We start from the raw sequence: 20227 nt of genomic DNA on the forward strand, positions 1-20227 counted from the left end.
AGTTGGGCTCTCTGAGTGAACAGACCTTCCCTTGCTGACTCCGACTGCTTCAACGGGCAAAGTAGTGGTGCTCCGTTCATTCAGATGGAAGGACCGAAGCTCCACCCCAGCATCTCCTGTCATCCCTGCACGACACAGCAACCAGCACGTAAATACCTGCAGGCCATTTTTGAGGCCTGCACAGCGTGTGACTTGTCAAACCATAGTTACATTGTGGAACTCCCTGCCTCAGGATGTGGTGATGGCTGCCAACTTGGAAGGCTTGAAGAAGGGAGTGGACATGATCATGGAGGAGAGGGGTGTTCGTGGCTACTAGCCGAAATGGATACTTGTCATTATGCAGCCCTATTCTCTCCAGGATCAGAGGAGCATGTCTGTTATATTAGGTGCTTTGGAACAAGGGCAGGGGAATGCTGCTGCAGTCGTCTTGTTTGTGGGCTTTCTAGAGGCGCCTGGTTGGCCACTGTGTGAACAGACTGCTGGACTTGATGGGCCTGGGTCTGATCCAGCAGGCTTTTCTTATGGATACTGGTCTTGATGCATACCTATTCTTTCCAATATCAGAGGAGCATGCCTATTACATATGAGGTGCTGTGGAACACAGGCAGGATGCTGCTGCAGTCATCTTGCTTGTGGGCTTCCTAGAGGCACCCGGTTGGCCACTGTGTGAACAGACTGCTGGACTTGATGTACCTTGGTATGATCCAGCAAGGCTTTTCTTATGTTCCTGTAACCTGAAACCCTTTGGACGGCCCAGTTCCTGCCCTCGACCCAGCTTCCATTTCTGCAGAGAACATGCCGAAATGATCCCTTGGGAATGAACAAACTGCTCAGAAAGGAAAAGTACGCCTTGCACACTTACACCATCCGATGAAGAGAAAGACCCATTTCCGGAGCTTGTCCGTCGAGTACGTCATCACGATGGCCGTGTGCAGGTAGCAGCCTTCCACAAACATCCAGAAGAAGTTGGTCACCACAAAGTAGTTGAAGATGGTCGTGATGCAGCGGCACCACGGCTGGCAAAGAGAGCAGAGGGGATTCGTAGGTCAGGCTTGTGGGGAAACCACCTGCGATCTGGACCCACTGAAATGGCCGAATCTAATGAGATGCCTGAAGAAGACTGGAAGCTTTAAGTACTTTAAGACCCACAAGGCATATTCCCCTTTTACATTCAAGTATATCAACACAACCTCAGGGACTAGAAACTTGTTTTTTCCCTTCAGGAAGTTTGATTTCTTATCTTTATTGTTATTTTATTAAATTTATACCCTGGCTGGGCCCAGAGCAGCTCACAACATTTAAAATACATAACAATAAAATAATAAAATGATAAAAATATAATATATTCCAATAAAATCCCAATACTAAAACAAATTGGCACCTATCATTAGTGTGCAAGTTCGCGACGAGTCTGAGGAGGCAATCGATACCCCGATCAGAATCAAAGTTGGTACCCAATAGCGAGGAGGGGCACTTTGGAGGAATCGGGGCATATACACAGCCGTGAAAATAATAATCACGTTGAAACCGACACGCTTCTTAAATTAATTTGAATTAAAAAGTCAATAACAAAAATCAGCAGCCACAGAAGGAGGAAAGACAAGAAATTAATCAATTTCCCTCCTGCCCTAGCAGGTAGGTAATCGCCACGGCTCATGAAGCGTGAGATCAGACCTGCCAATTTTTAACCAGGGATAATCACATCTGCTTTGGGGGGAGGAGCTCGAGAGTGATAAAATTGTACGGCTCGATGATTAAGCAGTCCTGAAATAGATCTACCTCTGCATTTCCCTGAAGAATCAGATCTCTGACCTCATTTGCACAAAACAGAGCCGAGTTCCACAAAAAAGAGATAAAATATGTGACACTCGTTTCCATTTTGTTTAAGGGCAAAAATGAGCGGTTGTGATTAGCAGAGAATTTTTTTCTTGTTCTGAGGACGCTGGCTGAAACAGGTAAGAAGCATCCTCAGTGGATCCCTCTCTTCACCTGAGGAGTGCAGGGCAGCAAACATCGGTCTCCACTCCTCCATTTTATCCTCGTGACAACCCCGTGAAATATGTGCCGATTCACACACGACAAAGTCCATGTTGCAGACACGTGGTTGCCAGGAGGACATGCAGTTAGACATGCAACGGGATTCCCATGCTGGGAACTTCATTTTATTTTATTCATCTATACCTCAGCGTTCAACCCGATGGGGACTCAGCACAGCATACATTTTTCTCCTCTCTTCCCTTTTAGCCTCACAAGAGCCCTATGACGTAGGGTCGGATGAGATTCCCCCTCTTGGGCGTGGTGAGGGGGTTTGTGTGCGTCAGCAAAGCAGAGAGCAATACCATAAGGCGTATACCCTCTGTCAAGAGCCAGTGTGGTGTAGTGGTTAAGAGCGGTGGACTCTAATCTGGTGAACCGGGTTGGTTTACCCTTTCCTCCACATGAAGCCTGCTGGGTGACCTTGGGCCAGTCACAGTTCTCTCAGAACTCACTCAGCCCCACCTACCTCATAAGGTGTCTGTTGGGGGGAGAGGAAGGGAAAGTAATTGTAAGCTGCTTTGAGCCTCTTTAAAGGTAGAGACTAAACTGAGGTTGTCGTATTTTGGTCACGTCATGAGATGACAAGAGTCACTGGAAAAGACCGTCATGATAGGAAAAGTTGAGGGCAGCAGGAAAAGAGGAAGACCCAACAAGAGATGGATTGACTCAATAAAGGAAGCCATAGCCTTCAATTTGCAAGATCTGAGCAAGGCCGTCAAAGATAGGACATTTTGGAGGACTTTCATTCATAGGGTCACCACGAGTCGGAAGCGACTTGACGGCACTTAACACACACACACACACAAAGGTAGAGAAAACCAGGTTATAAAAACCAACTCCTCTTCTTCTAAACTCCCAGCATAGTCACTTGAGGTGGAATGGCCACAGTGGAGACACCTGACCCCCTTCAGGGATCAACGGCCACATCAGAAGAAGAGAACAGACCGTTCCAGTGGCGATGGGGGCGGAGGAATCCTTGATGGATAGTTACTGGGCAGCAGCAGTAGTGGAAGGTGACACTGGTGGAGGATCTGTCGTAGACAACAGCAGTGCCATTTCAGCTAATCCTGGTTAGTACTGGGCAGGGGAAGGCAACTGTAAATCATTTCTGACCAGCTCTTACCTCAAAAACCCAATGATGATGGGCTGAGGTCAACCCAAATAGCGCTATGGGCTGTTTAGCTTGGAAAGAAGGTGGTTAAGGGGAGACATGATAGAGGTCTGTAAAATTATGCATGGTTTGGAGAGTGTGGACAGGGAGAAGCTTTTCTCCCTCTCTCGTAATACTAGAACGGGGGTCATCCGCTGAAGCTGGAGGGTGAGAGATTCAAAACAGACAAAAGGAAGTATGTCTTCACAGAATGCATAGATAACTTGTGGGACTCCCTGCCCCAGGATGTGGTGATGGCTGCCAACTTGGAAGGCTTTAAGAGGGGAGTGGACATGTTCATGGAGGAGAGGGCTATCCATGGCTACTAGTCAAAATGGATACTAGTCATGATGCATAGCTATTCTCTCCAGGATCAGAGGAGCATGCCCATTATATTAGGTGCTGTGGAACCCAGGTAGGATAATGCTTCTGCAGTTGTCTTGTTCGTGGGCTTCCTAGAGGCACCTGGTTGGCCACTGTGTGAACAGACTGCTGGACTTGATGGGCCTTGGTATGATCCAGCATGACCTTTCTTATGTTCTTATTCTAAATGACGCGACTGGACTAAAGCTAAAAGGATGTTCAGTTGTTGACATGAATGGATACAAAATGAAAGTCCACATCTGTTTGATGCATATGATAGGAAAATGAAATGTGAGAGGTATGAATCAAGGTGAGCTCGAAATCATAAAATGAGAAATGGAACTTTTAGACATTGTAATGCTGAGCGTGAGTGAAGTAAAATGAAATGGATTGGGACATTTTCAGTCACAAAATTACCAAGTGTTTTACTAAGGAAATGACAATACAGAAGGAACAAAGTTGTTCTAATAGTGAGGTGAAATGTGGCACAACCAATCGAGGTCTATAACACGACGTCTGACCGAACAATATAAATCAGACTTCACGGAAAGCCTATCAACATAACCATCATTCAAGTTGATGCCCCAGCTAGAGATGCTGAAGGAAAGAAATTTATGCATCCAGGAAGAAACTTATCACACACCTAAGCAAGATTGGATGATAAACACAGTTGACTGGACCACAAAAGTGGGAAACAAAGTAAGATCAAATGTTGCCCGAAAATTTGGATTAAGAGCACAGAATGAAGAAGGAAAGTGACTCAGAGAATTCTGTGAAGACATCTATCTGTTCACTGCCAATGCTTGTTTCAGTCAACCGAACAGACCATTGTATATGTGGATACCATCAGACGGCCAATATAGAAATCAAATAGATTACACAGTCAGAAGCAGAAGGAGAAGCTCTATTCTCTCTGTCAAAACATGACTTGAAATGACTACTGATGAAGGTTAAAGCAGAATGTGCCAAAGCCGGATGACAGCTGAATGTCAAGAAAACAAAAATAATGACTATTGAGGAATTACACAACTTTAAGGGTGACAAGGAAGAAATTGAAATAGTTAAAGATTTTCTATTACTTGGCTCCATCATCAACCAAAAGGGAGACTGCAACCAAGAAATCAGAAGGAGGTTAAGACTGGGAAGAAAAGCCACGAAGGAGCGAGACAAGATAATTAAGTGTTAGGAAGTGTCGCCGGCGACCAAGATCGAGATGATTCATACTACAGTATTCCCCATCACTACGTTTGGGTGTGAAAGTTGGACAATGAAGAGAGGTGTCAGGAAGAAAGGTTACTCGTTTGAAGTATGGTGTTGGAAGAGAGTTTTACGGATACCGTGGGCCACCAAAAAGACAATCAGTGAGTTCTAAATCAAATAAAGCCTGAAGTCTCTCTAGAAGTTAAAATGACCAAACTGCTACCGTGCTTTGGTCACATTATGAACACATGAACACATGAAGCTGCCTTCTACTAAAGGTCCTTGGTCCATCAAAGTCAATATTGTCTACTCAGACCTGCAGCGGCTCTCCAGGGTCTCAGGCAGGGGTCTTTCATATCACCTACTTGCCTAGTCCCTTTAACAGGAGATGCCAGGGATTGAACCTGGGACCTTCTGCGTGCCAAGCAGAGGCTCTACCACTGAGTCATGGCCCCTCCCTAAAGAGTCTCAAGCGTTACTGGAAAAAGACAATAATGCTAGAAAAAGTGGAAGGCAGCAGGAAAAGAGGAAGACCCAACTTGAGATTGATTGGCTCAAACAAGGAAGCAACGGCCCTCAGTTTGCAAGGCTTAAATAAGGTTAACAATAGGAAGCTTTGGGGGGAATTAATTCATAGGGTCGCCATGAGTTGGAAGCGACTTGACAGCACTTGATACACATACAGGTGGAGAATGTGTGACATGCCCAAGGTCACCCAACAGGCAGGGGATTCGAACCTGGGTCTCCCAGATACTAGTCTGACACTCTAACCACTATACCACCCTGACTCTCACTGTCTTAATTTCCAGGCACGCATGGGTTCAATTCAGATCGGGATTGTAGCTTAGGGGAAGTGGGGGCTTCGACCTTCCCCTTCAGATAAACTTATATGTTAGCAATGTGAGTTTCATGCGCATGAGTACACATGATAAAGTCACAGACAATCTAACCAAAAAAACCCCCATAATCATTCAAAATTCAAATATATCAAGACAGCCCTTACTACTATATTTGTCACTACAAGAAGAAGAAGAACGCGAAGAAGAAAAAGAAGAGTTGGTTTTTATACCTTGATTTTCTCTACCTTTATAAGGAGACTCAAACCTGCTTACGGTCACCTTCCCTTCCTCTCCCCACAACAGACACCCTGTGAGATATCACCTTCCCTTCCTCTCCCCACAACAGACACCCTGTGAGATAGGTGGGGCTGAGAGAGTTCAGAGAGAACTGTGACTAGCCCAAGGTCACTCAGCAGGCTGCATGTGGAGGAGTGGGGAAACCAACCTGGTTCACCAGATTAGAGTCCACCGGCCATGTGGAGGAGCGGGGAATCAAACCCGGTTCTCCAGATTAGAATCCACCGCTCTTAACCGCTGCACCACACCGGCTCTTAACAAAAATAGTATGAGTCCATTGGGGGGTGTGCGTGTGAGTGAAAGATGGAGAGGCGGGCCATATGCGCCAGTCCTGTGATGAGAAAGTGAAGGAGAGATGAGATCAGACAGATGGAGGTGAAAAACATATTTCTGAGACTCCGACAAGCAGGGGACATAATTCAGTCTAGCAGAATCCTATTATATAGGACAAGGCTGTGTCCAAGAGGCAGCAATTATTTATGAGAATGGGCCCTGTTTCCCCCCAAAAGGGGAAAGATTAATGCTTAGAATTCCCCCCCTTTCTCTCAAGACACCATCTAGACTTGGAAGAGGACTGGCACGGTAAATTAATGGAAAGGCCGGAGTAAGCAAGAAAGGTGGGCAGAGAGAGGGGGCATCAAGGCCTTTGGGCAAGAACGCGCTCTGACTGCGCTGCCGGCTAGATAGAAACACATGGCACCAGCCATAAGCCGTGCTTTTTATGGTGTGAAAGAAGTTAAAATGATGGGAAATAAGAGCGGGAGGGGAAGGAAGGGTAATGTTATTGTCCTTGGGGGAAGAGCCATTACGGGGGTTTCCAGAGGGGTTTGAAGGCAGAGAGGTGGCAGATTCAATGCACAACAACACATGAACGCATGGAGATGCCTTATACTGAATCAGAAGAAGAAGAAGAGTTGGTTTTTATATGCTGACTTTCTCTACCACTTACGGGTGACTCAAACCGGCTTACAATCACCTTCCCTTCCCTTCCCCACAACAGACACCCTTTTGAGGTGGGTGAGGCTGAGAGAGTGTTACTAGCCCAAGGTCACCCAGCTGGCTTCGTGTGTCGGAGCGGGGAAGCAAATCCAGTTCACCAGATTAGCCTCCGCCGCTCATGTGGAGGAGTGGAGAAGCAAACCCGGTTCTCCAGATCGGAGTCCACCGCTCCAAACCACCGCTCTTAACCACTACAGACCCAACCCAAAATCAATTAGGCAACCCAAGAGGTTGTGAAAAGAGTTTTGTTCATTTAATTGTCTATTAAAACATTTATATCCCTCCTTTCCTTGTAATTCAAGGCAGCTTACGATAATAGTTAAAAATATTTTCGGTCTAAAACAAAAATAAAACAGCAAAATGCTGGTTTGTTTTTCTCAGCCTCTTTGGTTACCTTATACTGAGTCAGACCATTGGCCCATCAAGGTCAGTATTGTCTACTCTGACTGGCAGGGGCTCTCCAGGGTGTCCAGCTGAGCTCTTTCTATAAAATTATGCATGGTATGGAGAGAGAGGACAGGGAGAAGCTTTTCTCCAGCTCTCATAATATTAGAATATGGGGTTATCTGCTGAAGCTGGAGGTGGGAGATTCAAAACAGATAAAAGGAAGTATTTCTTCACACAACGCATAGTGAAATGGTGGAACTCCCTGCCCCAGGACGTGGTGATGGCTGCCAACTTAGAAGACTTTAAGAGGGGAGTGGACGTGTTCATGGTGGAGAGGGGTATCCATGGCTATTGTCCAAACAGATACTAGTCATGATGCATAACTATTCTCTCCAGTATCAGAGGAACATGCTTATTATCTTAGGTACTGTGGAACACAGGCAGGACGGTGCTGCTGCAGTCATCTTGTTTGTGGGCTTCCTAGAGGCACCTGGTTGGCCACTGTGTGAACAGACTGCTGGACTTGATAGGCCTTGGTTTGATCCAGCAGGGCTTTTCTTATGTTCACATCATATACTGCCTGATCCTTTTAACTGGAGTTACCAAGAACTGAACCTGGGACCTTCCGCATGCCAAGCAGATGCTCTACCACTAAGCCATGGTCCCTCCCACAGCTGCATGAAAGGAAAAGTCAAGAACAAATCCTCCATATTGCAATCAGATCTGTTTTCAGGGCATGTCGTGGAAAACGCTAAAAACAGTTGGCGTCATAACACTCTGATCATTCATCTGGCGATGAGATGAATCACTCAAATCACTTTCCATTGTGGCCAGGTGCATCACATAGAGCATCTGCTCGGCATGCAGAAGGTCCCTGGTTCAATCCCTGGCATCTCTAATTAAAAGTATCACAGAGTAAGTGATGTGAAAGATCTCTACCTGAGTCCCTGGAGAGCAGCTGCCGGTCAGAGTAGGCAATACTGACCTTGATAAAGTTACGGTCTGACTCAGGAGAAGGCAGCTCCAGCTTGTGTGTTCATGTGATATTCCTTGGCCTCTGAATTGGTTTCAGATGGAACAAAAAGTAGCTTATGCAAATCCTCAGACAAACACCACAGTTTTCTCCTATTTTCTGAATCCTCAAGATCAACCCAGATTTCTACTGAGCCAGGATACTTCTCATAAAGCAAAAAGCAGTTTGATTAAGGTGGATGGACTTCGACCTGGGTTCAAATTCACACTCAGCCATGACGATCAGTGGATGATTGTTCCCTAAACAGCCTCACCACGAACCTAATGTGTGTGTGTAAAGTCCAGTGAAGTCAACACTGACTTATGGCAACAAAGAAGAAGAAGAAGAAGAAGAAGAAGAAGAAGAAGAAGAAGAGGAGGAGGAGGAGGAGGAGGAGGTGGAGGTGGGTTTTATATGCCAACTTTCTCTACCACTTAAGGCAGAATCAAGCCGGCTTACAATCCCCTTCCCTTCCCTTCCCTTCCCTTCCCTTCTCCCTTCCCTTCCCTTCCCACAACAGACACCCTGTAAGTTAGGGGTGGGGAGGCTGAGAGAGCTCTCAATAGAGCTGTGACTAGCCCAAGGTCACCCAGCTGGCCTCATGTGGAGCAGTGGGGAAACCAACCCGGCTCACCAGATTAGTGTCCACCGCTCATGTGGAGGAGTGGAGAATCAAACCCGGTTCTCCAGATTAGAGTCCACCGCTCCAAACCACCACTCTTAACCACTACACCACGCTGGCTCTCCAATAAATGCAGCCATATTACAGGAGGTGATTCTGCCCTGTGAAAATGTTGGTGTTTGACTTCATCCTTATGGCAGGTAGATCATGCCAGCTTGAAAGAATACAGCCACTATTGATTGCATAGTAAAGATAATCTCCAGTGAGGACTGCAGTGCCCATGCTACAAACTTAAACTACTTTTAAATTAAATTGGTGCATTTCTTCTTTTGCCGTATACAGAATAAGTACCTCATTGCTTTCATGGATGTTGTGGTCAATCATCTGAAGCATGAACCACATCACGTTCCTCAGGATGAAAGTCGTGATCAGGTTCCAATGGATGATATTCCGAAGGCATCGGATGCTCCTAGAGAGGCAAATCCACATCAGTCATCAGAATGAGGGCAGGTCCCCTCCTTTGATGCACAGTGACTAACCCTGAGGATGTGCACAAATGCTTCCTCATTCCCTAGAGATGGAGATTCTTTTGGATACTGACAGAGGCTCATAAATATATAGAAGAAGAGTTGGTTTTTATATGATGATTTTCTCTACCTTTTAAAGAGAATCAAACAGTCTTACAATCTTCATCCCTACCTCTCCCCACAACAGACACCTTGTGAGATAGGTGGGGCTGAGAAAATTCGGAGAGAACTGTGACTGGCCCAAGGTCACCCAGCTGGCTTCATGTGGAGGAGTAGGGAATCGAACACGGTTCACCAGAGTCTGCCGCCCATGTGGAGGAGTGGGGAATCAAACACGGTTCTCCAGATTAGAGTCCACCACTCTTAACCACTACACCATGCTGGCCAGAGCTTCCCAAACTTCTGCAACATGTGATTTCTTTTGTTGTAACAAAACCATAAATATGTGCATCGAGTCAAAGATATTTTCCCTGGATTTATTAATAAAACAATGCTGCAAAAGTTATTTTCAATGTATGCTCATTACGGTAGAAGCAAAGGAAGTGACCGTGTCAACTGCACATCAATATATCTAATTCTCAACATTGCCAAATCTGTGGATATTTAAATCCAGAGACTGGGGCCATGGTCAAACAAGACGGTCAGACAGGTGCCTTGAGGAAGCCCACAAACAAGACGACTGCAGCAGTATTATCCTGCCTGTGTTCAACAGCACCTAATGTAATAGGCCTGCTCCTCTGATCCTTGGAGAGAACAGGTATGCATCATGACTAGTGTCCATTTTGACTAATAGCCATGGATAGCCCTCTCCTCCATTTTATTTTTGTTGGGACACTTCCAAGACTGAACCTTTATCATCATGCCGGGACATCCTGAAGCCCAGCTACTGAAGCCAACAGAAGTGGGGTGAGGATGGAGAATTAACATCTGGGAGGTTGCCCCTACCATCATTTCTACAATCTCACCCTTACCATCATTTCTACAATCTCAGGTTCTCAGGGTTCCCCAAAGTCTCAACATATGCTGTGTTATTTGGTGATGCTTTTTTATTGGGTAAAAAAGAAAAAAGGAACCGCACATTCCGGCAACCAGCTTTAATTAAAAATTGTGATCGATTTTATCTGCAAACTGCCTTGGAAGCCAATTTCTGGGCGGTAAAATGAGACATAAGCACATGAAATAATTACGCTTATGAACAAAGAAACAATAAAGTCCCTCTCCTCGCTGGCCCTCCACGGTTTGCATCAGCAGGTCCAGTTTCAAACTGGGTTGTACAAAAAATTGCTGTTATTTCCTTATCTCGCCCTCTGATTTTCACAGCTGTAACAAGACATTAAACCGTGACCTAACAACGCTGGAAACATTTCGCTTCTAGACACGGAAAAGTGGCCTTTGCAAAACAGCTCCCTGCATTTCCCAGATTATGCCAACACTCGCTTGGTGTTTAAAAATAAGCAAATAACGCACTTCTGCATAATGATTAATTTTGGTAATAAAATCCTGACAACATAATCCATTGGGGTTAAGCAGAGTACAGAACACTGAAGGAAAACAGGCCGGTTTAGATTTCCACCACTTAACTAAATAAGGAACGTTATGAGAGTCCAAGGCTTCACGTGTTTACAAAGAAGTAAGTCCTGCTTTACGCAGTAAATCCCGCTTCGAGGATTTAGTGGCAGAGGAGACCTCTTGAATTTCCACCGCCAACTTCTAAATTAGCTTCTTGATGAGAAAACCCTAGAAGAGTCAGAGGGAAGGTGGTCTCAGTATCATCGATCAAGGCTGGCTGCCAAGAAAGTTCCAAGATATAGGAGTCTCATCTGTGGAAATGGAGTTTATTTGCTTTTCCATCACCCAACTGCCCTATGTTAGCTGGGTCTATGTTGTATCTGGAAGATTGAGTAAGGTTTAAAGGCCTTTGAGAGGAGAATTACAACTCTCTCCTTCTGAATTAACACCGTGAGGTGGCTGCCCACGTTGTTTGTCAAGAACGACTTTCTCCTGGGCTTCTAAATCAGCTGAGTTGCAGACTGATTTGAGCAGACCATCACAACAATCCAACATGGCGGGTTCAGAAGGTTAGGACTCTCTGGATCTGTTAAAACTATCCTCATGCGGTAGGGTTGTGAGGTCTCCCCCACCGGCAAGGCTTCTGATCCCTCCAGGGCTGTTGCTCAGTAGGACAGTGGGGGGGAAATAAGAGGGAAATCATTGCATCAATGGCATGTCATTTCCCGGGCGAACCCAGAAGGGACATCATGCCATTCTAGGATGCAGTGGAAACTCTATGGTAAAATCACAGAGTGTGTGCTGAAACCTAGAGCCGGCGTGGTGCAGTGGTTAAGAGGGCGGTTTGGAGTGGTGGACTCTGATCTGGAGAACCGGGCTTGATTCCCCACTTCTCCGCATGAACGGTGGACACTATTCTGGTGAACCGGGTTGGTTTCCCCACTCCTCCACATGAAGCCAGCTGGGTGACCTTGGGCTAGTCACAGTTCTCTTAGAGCTCTCTCAGCCCCACCTACCTCCCAGGGTGTCTGTTGTGGGGAGTGGAAGGGAAGGTGATTGTAAGCCAGCTTGATTCTTCCTTAAGTGGTTGAGAAAGTCGGCATATAAAATCAACTCTTCTTCTTCTTCCTCTTCTACAGGGGTGTCATGTCACTTCCAGAATCAACCCATTGACGTGACAGTGCCACCCCCCACCCCATGTCTCACTGGTTGCAGACACTTGGCTGGCAACCCCTTCATACCCTTTTTATGCTTATGCCTTAACCTCAGGTGTATCAGATGTTCAGATTTACCAGTAGACGCATTTACAACCTTCATGTACTTGAGTACATAGGATTTGCAATAATGGGTTTAAATTGCGGGAGGAAAGGTACCGGCTGAATATTAGGAAAAACTTTTTTTTCAGTGAGAGTTGTTTGAGAAGGGAATCAGCTGCCTAGGGAGATGGTGAGCTTCCCCTCACTGGTGGTCTTTAAGCAGAGGCTGGACCAGCACTTGTCAGGGATGCTCTAGGCTGGTCCTGCATTAAGCAGGGGGTTGGACTAGATGGCCCGTATGACCCCTTCCACCTCTATGATCCTATGAGTACCTCTGTTTGTAAGGAAGAGCCAACACATATTCACTTTGGAAAAGGTTATCCCAAAACACCTTACTAAAGATAACTATCACCTATATGTGAATTTAAGAGGGGGCCCTTTTGGTCTTGACTGCACAGTTGGAAAAAAACACATGAAGCTGCCTTATACCGAATCAGACCATCGGTCAAAAGCTATTGTCTACTCAGATTGGCAGCGGCCCTCCTGGATCTCAGGTACAGGTCTTTCAATTCATCTGCTACCTGGTCCTTTTAACTGGAGATGCCGGGGATCGATCCTGGGACGTTCTGCATGCCAAGCGGATGCCCTCCCCCTTTCCTTTCAGGTACACAGGGTATTGAATTTGATCGCTTCTAATGGCGGGCTACCAGTTTGCACAGTTTGGGAGTTAACAGTGTAGGATGAAGCCCTACTGCAGAGCAATTGTCTTCATTCCTCTGGGACTTCAGCAAAGCTTACTCCATGGCTAATGGTTTTTGCCCTCCAGTCTCGCCTCTCATTTTGCAGCTGGTAATCATTTCATGTAAAGCGCTACAAATACCTTAACTAGACAGAGGACAGCTCAGAAACTCCCTCACACCGCTGTGTTCTCTGCCGGCTTGAATATTTTAGGAACTTTTCAAAACCCACAGAGTATCTTAATGCAAAAACTATATTCCGAAACTCTGCTGTCAACAAATATTTCAGAATGGATGCCTGAAATGACCCGAGAGGCATTTCACAGTTTTTGTTTTAATCATGTTTTGCAAAATTCTCCTCCAGGAGAGGAGGTGGATCTTGTGCAAATCTCTCACAACTTCAGAAGCAGTTTTTCTTCTTCTTCTTTTCTTACAAACGCAGAACTGTATCAACAACGAGAGCCTTAGCAAGGGTGAACCTGCCTCACGCATGACACCCTGGCTGAGAAATGATGATATATTCTGGTGCTAAATCAAAGCCAAGTGAAAAGAAACAGGAAAGGGAAAGATATATTAAGGTGGAGGCCGAAGGATGTGATGATAGACAAGCCACACTGCGGGATCTGGACTAGAGAAGGCATACAGTGCATCAGGAACTCAGTTTTCCCTTTGAGAATATATAGCCTGCAAGGGAACCGCTGGTGTGGTGTAGTGGTTAGAGTTTCGGACTAGGATCTGGGAGTTTCAGGTTCAAATCTCCACTCTGCCATGAACCTCACTGGGTGACCTCGGGCCAGTTACTTTCTTTCTCAGCCTAATCTAACTCACAGGGTTGTTGTAAGAATAAAATTAGAGAGGAGAGGACCGGCATGTTTCCAGGAGCTCCTTGAAATAAGGGTGAAAATAAAATGTAATATAAAATATTAGGATGGGAAATTAAGCATAATCCAGGTGAAGGATGACATCTGCCCTAAGTAAGACTGATCTTGACTGTCTCAGGTGTGAACATAAGAAAGGCCATGCTGGATCAGGCCAAGGCCAAGTCCAGCAATCTGTTCACACAGTGGCCAACCAGGTGCCTCTAGGAAGCCCACAAGCAAGACGACTGCAGCAGCACCATCCTGCCTGTGCTCCACAGCACCTAAGATAACAGGCATGCCCCTCTGATACTAGAGGGAATAGCTTTGCATCATGACTAGTATCCATTTTGACTAGTAGCCATGAATAGCCCTCTCCTTCATGAACATGTCCACTCCCCTCTTCAAGCCTTCCAAGTTGGCAGCACATCACCACATCCTGGGGCAGGGAGTTCCACCATTTCACTATGCGTTGTGTGAAGAAATACTTCCTTTTATCTGTTTTGAATCTCTCACCCTCCAGCTTTAGCAGATGACCCCGCGTTCTCACTGTAATTAAACTGTGCATTTTCTGACTGCTGGACTTGATGGAACTTGGTCTGATCCAGCACTGCTTTTCTTATGTTCTCATGTTTCACCTAGAATTTAATTATGTGCTTGATCTTTCAAAATTGTTTAGGATCTGCTTCTGAGAATTATATTGCGAGACTTGTTTTAAGCTGCTAATTGTTTTAATCTGTTTTAATGCCCTAGGTGGGTTTTTAATGCTGGTTTTTAATACTTCACTAAGTTTTATTCAGCGTCATTTCCCGCCCCCGCCCCCCGGTTTTTCTTGGTAAGCCGGGACAAGCAAGCTGTCTGTAAAGGAGGAACAGAAATCTTCTGGATGAATAAATAACCAATAAATAATATTCTAAAACATGAATGAGAGAACATTTTCTCATCCCTAGTCTTAGAGCGGCAGCCAAAATCTCTTCCCCACAGTAACATTTGGACATAATCACTGTTACGGTACTTTGTAAATATTGGACAGATACGGCACCCTTTCCTCCAAATTAAAATGGGAAACATGCCTCTCTCTAAAATGATTGACTTTTACAGGGTGTTCAAGTGAGACGATCCTCGCATTGCTAGGAATGTCACTAATTTCAAGAACCCCACAACTTTCCCTTCAAAAATCCCCTTTTTGATCTTCCTTCTCACTTGAGTGAATCGCGCCTGTTAAGTATTTTTTTTGCATCATTTTCTGTTCCCTCGTGCTGCATTTTTTCCCTGTTAAATGTATGCAGTTTTAATGCGGTCTTGTGTCGATGCCGCATCAATAAATAATAAGTGCCAATAGTGAAAAATGGACAAAATGGAAGGGCTCTCAACAGCAACCTTTGAAAACAAAACAAAATAAAAAGGAAATGTTTGTATCCCTCTTATTATCACAGGGGCCTACCCCTGAGCGGTGCAATTTACTGCTTGAGTAAGACAAATCCGTGGGCTCTAGATCAAATCAAGCCGAAACTTTCCCTAGAAGTTAAAACAACTAAACTGAGGCTATCATACTTTGGTCACATAATGAGAAGACAAGGCTCACTGGAAAAGACAATAATGCCAGGAAAAGTTGGAAGGTGGCAGGAAAAGAGGAAGACCCAACATGAGATGGATCGACTCAATAGAAAAAGCCACGGCCCTCAGTTTGGAAGACCTGAGCAAGGCTGTTGATGATAGGACGTTCTGGAGGTTATTAATTCATAGGGTCGCCATGAGTGGGAAAGGGCTTATTTTATTAATTAATTTAATTTGTGTCCTGTCCCTCCCCAGCCAAGGTCGGGCTCAAGGCGGCTCACATCGTAGACCACACAGTTAACAAACCATATACAATCCATTTAAAATAATAGTGTAATAGCGGGATTTAGTGGTTAACGGCGGTGGTTTGGAGCAGTGAAGTCTAATCTGGAAAACCAGGTTTGATTCCCCACTCCTGCACATGAGCGGCGGATTCTAATCTGGTGAACTGGATTGGTTTCCCCACTTCTCCACATGAAGCCAGCTGGGCGACCCTGGGCTAGTCACAGCTCTCTTAGAGCTCTCTCAGCCCCACCTACCTCACCGGGTGTCTGTTGTGGGGAGGGGAAGGGAAGGTGATCGTAAGCTGGTTTGAGTCTCCCTTAAGTGGTAGAGAAAGTCAAACCTACTCTTCTAATAATAATAATACGTAGTGATCTTATTAAAACCGTGATAAAATAAAAAATATACATTGCACTGAATCCATAGGCGCCACTCGGTGTAGGCCTGAGCAAGGCTGTTGATGGCACTTAACACACAAACACACACCGATGCACCTCCTGACTGGAAAAAGGCAAGTCCAGAGGTGTGATTCAGTCAGAGAGGCAGTGGCAGCCTCCTCTGAGTGTGAACAATCCTGCTGCCTCTCTGCATCCAGAGCGATTGAATGCTCCAAACTCATACGATGCAAAGATGTAGCCATATTTCCTGCTACCAGCGAAGGCTAAATGGAAGGAGGCAGGCCAGATCAGTGACTCGCTCAGAGATATGGTGGCAGCCTCCTTTGTGGTGCATTTCCTATGCATTTCCTGAACTCATTTGCATCAAAAAAAAACCCAGTGAGCATCGTCCAGCTCAAGTTAAGCACCTTGCTGTACCACTGTTTTTCATGGGAAGGCAAAGGCATGTGATAAAATCTCTCTTGTGCTCCAATTGCCGGAAAGGAAAGGCGCATAACTCTGAATCGTGCCCAATGTCATGTCAATTCAAGGGTAATGCAGAAAGCACTGGTGTCTCTACATTTTGAGGGAGGATGTAGCCCCTTTTTCTTCCCAAAGAGAGCCTGCTCTGGCAATAACACAAATAATTAAAATTAGCAATTATAATCGTGTGTGAGTGCCACAGCCTGCTTATTGGAATATCTGCACGGAATGAATTGCAAACAGTGACCTTTTTGAAGGCGCTTGGAGGCCCGCCTCCTAATTCCATGTTGTATTTCATTAATAAGGATGTTCAATTAAGGCAGCCGTTTTGGAAAGATCTGCCATTAAGAATTTGGCAGGGGGATGCTTCCCTCAGCTTTGCCACTCAGATTCTAAGGGCTCAGACAAATGAGACAAAGATAATAACTCTCGGTCCATCCATTAAAATGAAACTGGCAGGTTCCTAAGGCAGTTTGCCTGTGGGTCTTGCATGGAAGCGAGAGGGGTTGATCCTTCAGTCTCCACTTGGTTTCACTGTTCATAACAGACCCCCCCTCTTCCGCTATTAACATTTTAAAGGAGAAAAAACACTTTTAAAAACAGATTTTTTTTCCTCCTTCAAAGTGCTAATAGCAGAGTGGGGACGGTTTCAAGCAGCAAAGTTGAGTGAAGGCTCAAGGGTTAACAATCCCCCACCCATGGCCCTGAGTCAAAATGGTGCTACATAAGGTTTACTAGGTCTCCCACTGTGGCAGGAGACCTACTGTCCATCTATTTTCCCTGCCGCTGCTCAGCAGGGGTGTGTGGCAGAAAATTGGGGGGGGGGAAGAGTCATCGAGCCATTGTGATGTTACCATGTCACTTGATGCTCTAGGACCCACCCCAAACTAGAGTTTTGGGGGGTCTACAGCATCACGTCGACGTAGTGACATTATGTCCAGGTTTTCACCAGAAGGGATGTCATGTGCATCCCGTTCCCTCTTCCTCTCCCGCCAGTTGCCAACCAACAGCTGACAACTCTAGGCTACACAAGCCTACTATCTGCATTTTTACGGACAGGACTTGAGGTCTTCATCTTGTGGGTTTAAGCCCCTAAATTCAGCAATACGTTCGCAAGCAGCGCATTCAGGACAGCTTTAGAACTGGCTGAGACGGAACTGAAGCGGAAGTTTCATTGCTTGTGTCTTATCAAAAGGATTGCACCACAAACCAAAGACTTGACTTGGTTTCCAAAGGAGAAAAGGTCCTGCAACTTGCACCCTTTCAGGCATCGGTGAGGCCTGGAGATCTCCCAATATTACAACTGATTTCCAGACTACAGAGATCAGCTCCCCTAGAGAAAATGGCAGATTTAGAGGGTAGACTCCATAGCATGATCTTCTCAAAAAAACCTGTCAATGGTAGTTTTGCAAAGGAGTGAAGGATCTCAGAGAAAATACAGCCATTTGTTGAATTTACAACAGCCAGCATTCCATAAAGCAGATGTTTTCAACCTTTCTGTCTTCAGCCAGAGCTAAGCCTACGTTCCCTGTTTCACTTCTTTTTATATCCAGTTCTAGTTTTGACTATAATCTTACTTTTCTGCTGTTTCCAATCTACAATCAGTTTGCGTTGTGCGCGTCAGTAAATACGATTCCTTTAATGCAATTTATAAGCCATTTATACATAATGTGTATGTCATTTGTAAGCCATTTAGCTGCTCTGAGCCTGGCTGCGGCCGGGACTGAGAGCGGGATATAAATCCAATAAAAAAATTGAGAGCCAGTGTGGTGTCGGCAAAGAGGGACCTGAAAAACCGTAATTGTGAGCCACTTTGAGACTCCTTAAAAGTAGAGAGAAGCGGGGTATATAAATGAACTCTTCTTCACCTTTTTTCTTCTAAATAAATAAAGAATAATAAACAGGCCGGAAAAATACTGTTACTTCCAATTAATCAAATATTAGGAATAATATTAGGAATCAAATATTAGGAGCCTCCACAGTATAGAACAAAGAGAAAATTGAATTCCTAGGAGCCAATGTTATTTTTCCTCCCAAGGGTTTTGCCAAACCTAGACCACTAAAGCATCCTCTGTTTCAGCCAACCGTATTTTAAACTTACTGTACCGGAACCAGTATGTTATGGCAATGGAGCTATAACAATGATTACTCGATGCTCGTACAATAACTTCATTTATTGTTGAAAAAACTTGCTGCCTTCGCAAATGTTATGATTTCAAAAAGAACTGGCCCGTAATTTGTGCAGAGAACATCACCGATTCCAAATCTGCTTTTTGATGAGGCCGTATTTTATCCCATCTGCTGCTCACAGATGGGTACAGCATCTGGGCATTTGGAGACCCAGTAAGCGGCAGTCGGTTGGGCAAACGGTGAGCTCCTTTCCAAAGGCCTTAGGCGTGAAAAGGAAAAATAGAGGCCAGAAGCAAGAGAGTTGGACCGGCAGGAAAGAAAATGTACAGGCAGCACGAGAATGGAAGAAAACGGGCATGAGGAAAAAAGAAAGCAAAATCAGAGAATATCCGAAGAGAAAAGAAGGCCGGAGGAGTACAATTTGAACGTGGGTTTGTACAAGCGATGTGCTAATTGAGCCAGTGTGTAGTGGTTAAGAGCGGTGGTTTGGAGCAGTGATCAGGAGAACTGGGTTTGATTCCCCACTGCTACACACGAAGCCAGCTGGGTGACCTTGCGCTAGTCACAGCTCTCTTAGAGCTCTCTCAGCCCCACCTACCTCACACGGTGTGGGGAGAGGAAGGGAAGGTGATTGTAAGCTGGTTTGATTCTTCCTTAAGGGGTAGAGAAAGTTGGCATATAAAAACAAACCTCCTCCTCCTTTTCTTCTAATTCATAGACATTTATGTATTTACTTTATTTACCCGCCTTTCTCGCCAACGGGGACCTCGCCAACGGGGACACAATTCAAACCCTTTCTCCTTTCCTCCATTTTATCCTCACAACAACCCTGCGAGGCAAGCTAGGCTGCGAGTGTGACAGGCCCGAGGTCACCCAACATGCTTCCATGGCAGAATCATGGCTTCATGGCTCCCCAGGACCCTCATGCCAACACGACCAGTCTCGTCAACGAAGAGCTCATACATTTCCAAGGAACTGCCAGAACCACAATGCTGGACATATTTATAACAGCGGGTGTCCATATCTCCCGGCTGTTCTGGCACTGTGCTCTCACCAAGGTAATTGTGTTCTTGTCTGCCCAATTTCACACTCCAACCCTGCATTTGTTCCAAACAGTGTTGAGAACTGGGGGGGGGGGGGGGGGATGGCGACGATTTCCACACCCATTATCTCAGGTGGTGGCAGAAGATTGCAAACATCTACCCAAAATCAGCAGGGTGGCACGACCAACTGGGCATGCCATCGATGCAAACTAATTCTTTGCCACTTCAACGCTGTCATTAAAGTATGAGGAAGCAGATACTGCTGATGCTGTCGTTACATGACCCCAAAGCACGCCCGATGGTATTTGAAATTACAGAAAGGAAGACATTTAAACCAACCCTTTCACCATCAATAGAATAGAGCAAGAGTCCAGCAGCACCTTAAAGACTAACATTTCTGGCAGGGTATGAGCTTTGGCTGTGGCTCACGAAAGCTCATACCCTGCCGGAAATTTTGTTAGTCTTTAAGGTGCTACTGGACTCTTGCTCTTTTCTACTGCTAGTGACAGACTAACACGGCTACCCATCGTGATCTTTCGCCATCAGATCTAACACACAGACAC

At 45.4% G+C, this 20227-nt stretch overlaps 1 protein-coding gene across 1 annotated transcript in view; it reads right to left on the bottom strand.

Moving 5' to 3' along the window:
- Positions 1-20227, bottom strand: part of CRHR2 (corticotropin releasing hormone receptor 2) — a 119492-nt gene that overhangs the window by 29422 nt on the left and 69843 nt on the right. The window contains exons 5-6 of the mRNA XM_056857136.1: positions 9258-9375; positions 863-1016 (exon numbers count right to left, since the gene is read on the bottom strand). Coding sequence (XP_056713114.1) covers positions 863-1016; positions 9258-9375 — 272 coding nt within the window. The remainder of the gene's footprint in view (positions 1-862; positions 1017-9257; positions 9376-20227) is intronic.

The sequence above is a fragment of the Euleptes europaea genome, chromosome 11 (genome assembly GCF_029931775.1).
Source record: "Euleptes europaea isolate rEulEur1 chromosome 11, rEulEur1.hap1, whole genome shotgun sequence".
Taxonomy (NCBI): domain Eukaryota; kingdom Metazoa; phylum Chordata; class Lepidosauria; order Squamata; family Sphaerodactylidae; genus Euleptes; species Euleptes europaea.